Below are 7,500 nucleotides of genomic sequence, written 5' to 3' on the forward strand. Positions count from 1 at the left end.
CTAGGAAGAACGATGTGGAGTCGCTGAGGGCAGCGGCCGACGTGGCGAGGATAGGCGGCGAGCTGGCTCTGGCTCGGGAGCTGGCGCTGCGCTGCAGTAAAGAGCTGGCGGCGGCGCAAGACTGGGTCGCGGCGCAGGAAGTGGTGATGTGTCACGGCGGACTGAAGGTGAGTGGCGAGGAAATCGCGGCGCCGAGCTAACGTTTGTGTTTTATTGACGTGGCGCTCTCCGCAGGTTCACCAGCTGCACCTCAGCGTCTGCGAGCTCGCCGCCACCACGCTGGAAGACGCCGCCGCCGTCTCTCCGTCCTGCGTCTCCCGTCACTCGTGGGCGTCGCCCGCCACGGGCCACGGCTCCCTCCTGGATCGGGTGAGAGACGTGTGGGAGGAGCAGTTCGCCGTCTCTGAGCGGTCGACAGGAAGTCACGGCGCTGCGGCGTTGCTGCAGGAGCTGCGATCCGTAGAGAGTCCGACGGCGAGCGCTCGCGCCAGCGTCGCTCAGGTGCTGCTGATGTCATCGCTCCACCTGACCGCCGCCGCCCTCTGCTGGCTGCTGGACGACGACGCTCAGCTCGTCATGTGTCTGTGGCGGGCGGTGACGTCACTGACGGACACCGGAAACTTCAGCTTGTCGGCGGGAATCTGCCGGCGACTGTTTCCACACGGTAAGACTCGCCACTGCTCTGGCCACGCCCACGAATGACATCATCACTGACCCGTGACCTTTTCCTTCTCAGGTGACGTCAGCGCGTTTTCCACCAAACGTCCGAAAACTCTTCACCTCACGGACGACGCGGCGCACGCCGGAGACAGCCTGCATGCCGCCGTCCTCTTCCACCGCCTGTACGAGCACTGGTGGACGCACGAGACAAGGGACGATGAGGGGGACGAGGCGCGGGACGTCCCTCGCCTTCAGGAGGGAGGGGTCTGGTCCGGCGCTCTGGCGCTGCTCGTGTGTGAGCGTCACGCCGCCCTGCAGGACAGTCGGAGAAGAGTCGCCGAGATCCAGGAGCAGCTGAGCGCCATGGTGACGCAGCACAGACACGCCCGCGCATCGGAGGAACAGGAGGATTCTGGGAAATGGTGAGGAGTTGGTCATTGGCCGGTGATTAGATGAGTAAGTTAGCGTGAGTTAACGAGTTTAACCACCGATTTTAATTCGTTTCTTCAGGTCTGACGAGACATTTCTGTCTTTGTCTGTGAAAATGTCCACGATTCAGAGAACGGAGGAAGGACTGGAGGACGACGTCAAGGTGACATCACACACACACACACACACACACACACACACACACACACACACACACACACACACACACACACACAGAAACACACGCACACTCACCTGTGTCTCCTCCCCCTCAGAAGTTTCCTCGTCCTGACGTCGTCGAGTGTTGTCTCCTCCTCCTTCACGTCTCCAGATCTTCAGCGTTCGTCTCTGAGTCTCTGCAGGAACGAGCCAAAGAGCTGCTGCGAAAATACGCACGCACTCCCAGGGCCCTGAACGCATCACGACGTTTCCTCACCTGAACCTGAACGCGTCCAGAGTTTTCTCACCTGAACACATCACGAGTTTCTGAACCTGAACGTATCATGAATTTCCTCACCTGAACCCATCACGTTTCCTCACCAGAACCTGAACACACCACGAATTTCCTCACCTGAACGCATCATGAATTTTCTAACCTGAACGCATCACAACGTTTCTGAACCTGAACGCATCATGAGTTTTGTATCTGAACGACTCATGTTTTTCCGCACCTGAACCTGAACGCATCATGATTTTCCGCACCTGAACGCATCACCACTTCCTGTGTACAAACGTTTTGTTAAATAAAAAATGTTCACGTGTGACGGAGTGGTGTTTCATCTCTGACCAGCAGGAGGCCCTGGAGTGAAGTCACCTGTTGCTGGGCAGATTTTCTTTCAAATTTAAACTGAAAGTTTGTCACAAGATGAAACATTTGAACTTTAATCTGAATTAAAAAAATACTTTATTAACGCGAATCAGCTTTAACTAACCAGTTAGTTAATGATTTATTTTTATTCTAAAAACCAGAACTGCAAAGAGAAAAATCACACAGACAGACACACATGCGGAGACTATTTCCACCGGCTCTACTCGGCTCGGCACGACACGGCACGACACGGCACGATTAGGTTGCATCTCCACAACAAAAAAGTACCTCCTTAACGTGGGCGGAGTCATCCCTGCGCGGCTGAGTAAAACTGCGGTGACTTCGTTTTATACGCGACACACACACACACACACACACACACACGAGTGACTAGTGACTTTACACCACCCTTCTTTAGTTGTTGGAGGTTAACCCACGTTGTTAGGATTGTTAAGTAGTTTTAAGTGATCTACAGTTCGGCGTTGTTCGGCTTGATTTCTGTGTGGGACGTCTCTTCCTGTGTCAGCGGCCGGCAGTCTGACCAATCATCGACTCAAACAGAGAGGGCGGGGCCATGTGACCGTGTTGTAAAAACACAAATGATCTGTTTCTTTGTAAATCAGTTTAATTCTTTAAACAGTATATCACAAAAGTGAGTACACCCCTCACATTTTTATACATTTTTAATGATATCTTTTCATGGGACAACACTGAAGAAATGACACTTTGCTACAATCTTAAATAGTCAGTGTACAGATTATATAACAGTGAAAATTTGCTCGACAAACAGACATTAATGTCTAAACTGCTGGCAACAAAAGTGAGTACACCCTTAAGTGAAAGTGTCCAAATTGGGCCCAATTAGCCATTTTCCCTCCCCGGTGTCATGTGACTCGTTAGTGTTACAAGGTCTCAGGTGTAAATGGGGAACAGGGTGTGTTAAATTTGATATTATCGCTCTCACACTCCTCATACTGGTCACTGGAAGTTCAACATGGCAAAGAACTCTGAGGATCTTAAAAAAAACAATTGTTGCTCTACATAAAGATGGTCAAGTCTATAAGAAAATGACCAACACTCTGAAACTGAGCTGCAGCACGGTGGCCAAGACCATACAACGGTTTAAGAGGAGAGGTTCCACTCAGAACAGGCCTAGACGTAGAAGTGCTGTCAGCATTGCTGCAGAGGTTGAAAGGGTGGGGGGTCAGTCTGTGAGTCTGTGAGTCTGTCAGCGCTCATACCATAAGACGCACACTGCATCATATTGATCTGTATGGCTGTCGTCCCAGAAAGAAGCCGCTTCTAAAGTTCATGCACAAGAAAGCCCGCAAACAGTTTGCACAAGACAAGCAGACTAAGGACATTATATATATATATATATATATATATATATATAAATAATAGTTATATAAACTATTATATAATATAGTTATATACATATATATGTATAACAGTTATATATGAGACACTTAATTCATCAGTGTTAGAAAATAAATATGTTCAAGAATACACACAGACAATAATCTATTGTTTTTCATGTTTTATTTGACGCAGAGTAAACACTAGGTGGCGACAAAAGCCACAGATGACAGGAACAGACTGTGTCTCAGTCCAAGGAAGAGTTCTCAACGGTTCCGCCGACAAACCCGACCGGGTCGGGCTTCCTTTTTTCATCTGTTGCAGGTTGTAAATGTTTGTTGTGAATCTTCGCTGTTCACATGTGAAGAGTGAATCTGCAGAGGGGCGGAGCCTTCTAGGATGCTCAGTGTGAGCTGGAGCATCTCGTGCTGCTGTGGTCAGAACCACTCACACATCAGTGGTACTGCACAGAGCTGTGGATGCAGCAGCTGGTACCGAGAACACAAAACACTGCGCTCCCATCAATGGGAAAATGTGTGTGTGGGGGGGGGGGGTTTAAAGACCCACGGGCCGTTGAGAACTCTAGTCCAGGGTCTGGATCCACTGTCCTGTCAAGAGGAAGAGAAGGAGGAGGAGGAGAAGAAGTGACGACTTCCTGTCGTCACAGCTGTGACACACATTAGTTTGTTTACGATGAAAAAACACAAAGTGAAGTGTTTTTTGTTCCATTGAAAATAGAAAACATTTAATAAACAGTTTAAAACAAAATAAAACAGGGTTTTTTTTTCACTGTTAAAAGTTTCTGAAAAAAGCTAAAACTTTTTCTTTTTTATTCATCAAAGTTCACACTTTCATTTACACATGAGGAGGGGGCAGAGTCACGCTGTGACATCACTGCAGGAGGCAGTCCCACACTGCCGGAAATCAAACGGGTTTAAAAAAACTGAATGTTCCCAATGTTTACGTTTCAGTCTGACAGGAAGTGACGTTGTGGCGTCTGCTGGTCCATGGGGGTTTAAAATGTCGTCGTCATGGCGACCGTCAGTGCTTGTTGTTTGTTTCCTCTTGACTGGAGCCGGAGACGCCGTTCTGCGGTTGCGTGGAGCCCGAGCCGAGGCCGTACAATCTCCCACAATACTTAGCGTCGTCGATGTTGTCTTCAAAAAAAAGCTGCGAAAAAAACCCCATAAAAACTGTCGTTTAAAAAAAAAAGTTACACTCAACACCTTAGGTCCAAAAACGTCCCCATTGAAAACCATTATAAACTCATGATGTGTTCAGGGACACGTGAAGGGATTGTGTGATGTGTTCATGGACACGTGAAGGGATTGTGTGATGTGTTATGGGACAAGTGAAGGGACTTAGTGATGTGTTCAGGGACCGGGGAGCCCAGCAGGTGGCAGTGCGGTGTTGGTAAAAAAAGGACAAACTTATTGAATGGCAGTTTGGTTGTGTTGTGGTGATGTGAGCGTGTGTTTCCACAGCGAGCCTGCAGAGGGCGCACTGACCTCCTTCATCCTGAAGAACGCCATCCCAGTGAGCAGAGAGTCAGAGCCGGCCTGATGCTGTCGTCCGATCCTTTTCAGCTCCAGCTGATCGGCCACTTCCTGTAGCCCGCCCTGCGCGTGCGCACACACACACACACACACACACACAGGTCAGCGGTCACACACACACAGAGCACAGAGACTCTGGCTCCTTCTCCTACCTTCAGGTTCTTGCAGCTCTTCATCAGGTACTTGACGTCGTAGATGGCCGGAAAGAAGAGGTTGAGGATCTGGAAGAAGTCGTGTTCCTCCTCCGGCAGCCGCGCGTCCGTCAGCAGCTTCACCAGGTAACCAAAGTCGTAGCCGCTGCACGCAGGAAGTGACATCACAGAGTGTTTATAGACACACAGCGACAGGCGCCAGAACATTCACGTCACATGACTAACGTGTGTTTCTGTTTCACACGACTTTTCCCGCTCGAAGGGTCGTCGCATCACGTTTAAGTCCACATCACTCACCTGTGGAAGGAGAGCCACTTGACGTTCTCACACAGAACCAGACCCGACGTCATGAGCAGCTCAGCGAAGTAAAGCGTGTCGATTCCTTCTTCTTCATGTTTCTTAAACTGCAGTCCTGAGTTCTGCAGCAGGTCTATGGAATCCTGCGAGTACATGTCCTCACTGCAACACACACAGGTGACCATGACTAACCAGGACTGACCAGGACAGGTCCTGGTCCCTCCCCCTCACAGGTCCTGGTCTTGTGTGTTACGTACGTGAGGTTGAACTTGAAGTTGAACTGCCAGGTCGTGGTCCCGGTGGGTGGATAATCTCCGTCCTCGTTCATGAAGGTCAGTCCGAGCTGGATTATCTTCAGCAGGTCCACGTTACATCGCAGCAGCTGGTACTGATAATCCACAGTGCTGCGGAACTCGCCGATGGGCCGGACCACCACGCCGGGGAACTCTGTGTCCTGACCACGCACACACACACACACACACACACACACACACACACACACACACACAATTATGTAAACCTGGTTTCTGACTAAATACTAGTGACTTCTTCAAAGTTATTCAAGCGTTCACTGACCAGTCATGAATGAATGAATGATGACATGATTAACCTCAACAACAGCTTGTAAACACAAAAATTGACCGACTGTTCATGAACGGTTCATCGACTCATGGTCGCGCGCTCGTTACCATGGCGATGAAGTTGTAGCTCTGGATGATCTGGCGGATTTTCCTCATCTCGTCTTCCACGTTACTCGCCCACACCTCGCAGATGATCTGACTCGAGTCGGTCAGTGCGGCCGGCATGACGGCGGCGCTGCAGGAGGGAGCGGGGTGAAGAAACAACTCCCTGAGAGGAGGAGGAGCCAAAACTCAGCTCTGAAAAACAAAAAACTTTGATTATTCACATATAAGATCATCTGTACAGTTAATAAAACAAACATTTTTATGAAATAAACAAGGAAAACGCTGCTGAATTAAATGTACACACTCACTCTATGGTGTTACTTTATTATGACATGACTTCCAAATACAATCAGAAGAAGAGTTGATATTATGGTCTGTATTTATATAGAGCTTTTCTAGTCTTGACGCGAGCTTGCACCCATTCACACGCTGCTACATTGAGTGTCTTTGCTCGAGGACACGCACACACGAGCTGCTATCACATCAGGAAATGACTTTTGATACTTAAGAAGAGTAAATGTCCTGAAGTAATATTATAAAAAGTGACCTTTTCTGGTCACATACTCTGTAAGGATCACTTTAAGGTACTTTAGTTTCCATGGCATCAGGGAAGAGTTAGCCTGAGGATTGTTTGTAGCATCGAGCTAACGCAACTGACTGTGACGTCAGGGTGAAAGAACTAAACTCCTCATAAAGACTGCCTGAGCGGGGATAAAAAAACACGTTTTATATGTACTCGCAGTTCGATTGTTATCAACAAGCAGCGAGCTTAGTGTGCACGAGCTAACACGGGCTAACCCTCGCGAATGCTAACGAGGATGCTAACAAACAGCAGAGGCGCTGCAGTTACAACCATCAAAACATCACCGAGAAAAAGCAGCTGAACGGAGTCACAACGTCACGCGTCAACACAAACATACAGCGACAGTTGGTCGAATAAAAGGAGGAAAAGAGTGGAATTTACCGCAGACGTGAGCCACAGAGCTAACAGCTAACTGCTAAGCGTACTGCCGCTGTTTTACTCCTTTTCTTCTTCTTTATGTTGACCGGGTGCTGCCGCTGCCCCCTGCTGGACAGGAGGAGCGATGACGTGAAATTAACCTCTGAATCACGTGACCGCTCACACGCAGAGACGAACAGAAAGTTTCATTAAAAACAGGGTTTTTCCTTCAAATGACGTCCATGTCACGTGATGCATTGAAAACCTCAGTCACGGAGTTACGTTATTTCCGTATTGTTACGTTAGTTATTCTCGCCGCAACATTTTCCACGACTCGTTTCTACGATTATTGACAAATGACGTCAGCCATCTTGTGACGTTTATACTTTACTTTTTTCCCCGCGAAATAAATTAAAAGATAAGATCAAAGACAGCCGAGAGAGATCAATCACAGATCAAAGGCTGGGTTTAAATGTGTGCGCATGTGTCTGTGTGTGTTGTGATGGAAAAACCAGTTCAGTCATTTTAACGACTTTTAATTTTTTGGACTTAAATAAAAACAAGAAACAGAGATATAATAAACATATAAAACAATAATAATAATCATCATGAT

The 7,500-nt window shown here is 48.2% G+C and overlaps 3 protein-coding genes across 5 annotated transcripts in view; 1 reads left to right on the plus strand and 2 right to left on the minus strand.

Moving 5' to 3' along the window:
• The window catches only part of gemin5 (gem (nuclear organelle) associated protein 5), an 11,104-nt gene extending 9,251 nt beyond the window's left edge, over positions 1 to 1,853 (plus strand). Inside the window, exons 22-27 of one of the 2 annotated variants that reach the window (XM_058627479.1) lie at positions 1 to 167; positions 235 to 664; positions 737 to 1,082; positions 1,171 to 1,252; positions 1,365 to 1,525; positions 1,557 to 1,853. The exon at positions 1 to 167 is cut by the window's left edge and continues 44 nt beyond it. In XM_058627479.1, the coding sequence (XP_058483462.1) occupies positions 1 to 167; positions 235 to 664; positions 737 to 1,082; positions 1,171 to 1,252; positions 1,365 to 1,525; positions 1,557 to 1,560 (1,190 nt within the window). In that variant the 3' untranslated portion in view covers positions 1,561 to 1,853. Of the gene's footprint in view, positions 168 to 234; positions 665 to 736; positions 1,083 to 1,170; positions 1,253 to 1,364 lie in introns of both variants that reach the window. The other variant, XM_058627478.1, reaches the window with a different exon arrangement.
• Positions 1,854 to 3,422: 1,569 nt separating this feature from the next.
• Positions 3,423 to 7,071, minus strand: cnot8 (CCR4-NOT transcription complex, subunit 8). Of its 2 annotated transcripts, none has more exons than XM_058627485.1 (7): positions 6,912 to 7,071; positions 5,951 to 6,139; positions 5,519 to 5,715; positions 5,262 to 5,423; positions 4,965 to 5,109; positions 4,765 to 4,875; positions 3,423 to 4,426 (listed from the first exon to the last, which is right to left on the minus strand). In XM_058627485.1, the coding sequence occupies exons 2-7, from the start codon at positions 6,065 to 6,067 to the stop codon at positions 4,298 to 4,300; spliced, it is 861 nt and encodes a 286-aa protein (XP_058483468.1). In that variant the 5' UTR covers positions 6,068 to 6,139; positions 6,912 to 7,071; the 3' UTR covers positions 3,423 to 4,297. The 2 variants fall into 2 exon arrangements, with proteins under 2 accessions (XP_058483468.1, XP_058483469.1); XM_058627486.1 differs by lacking the exon at positions 6,912 to 7,071 and adding an exon at positions 6,256 to 6,821.
• A 336-nt stretch (positions 7,072 to 7,407) lies between these two features.
• The window catches only part of chm (CHM Rab escort protein), an 8,135-nt gene continuing 8,042 nt past the window's right edge, over positions 7,408 to 7,500 (minus strand). The window contains exon 17 of the mRNA XM_058627483.1: positions 7,408 to 7,500. This exon is cut by the window's right edge and continues 385 nt beyond it. The gene's annotated coding sequence lies outside the window, so the exon portion shown is untranslated.

Source organism: Solea solea, chromosome 4 (genome assembly GCF_958295425.1).
Source record: "Solea solea chromosome 4, fSolSol10.1, whole genome shotgun sequence".
Classification (NCBI taxonomy): Eukaryota; Metazoa; Chordata; class Actinopteri; order Pleuronectiformes; family Soleidae; genus Solea; species Solea solea.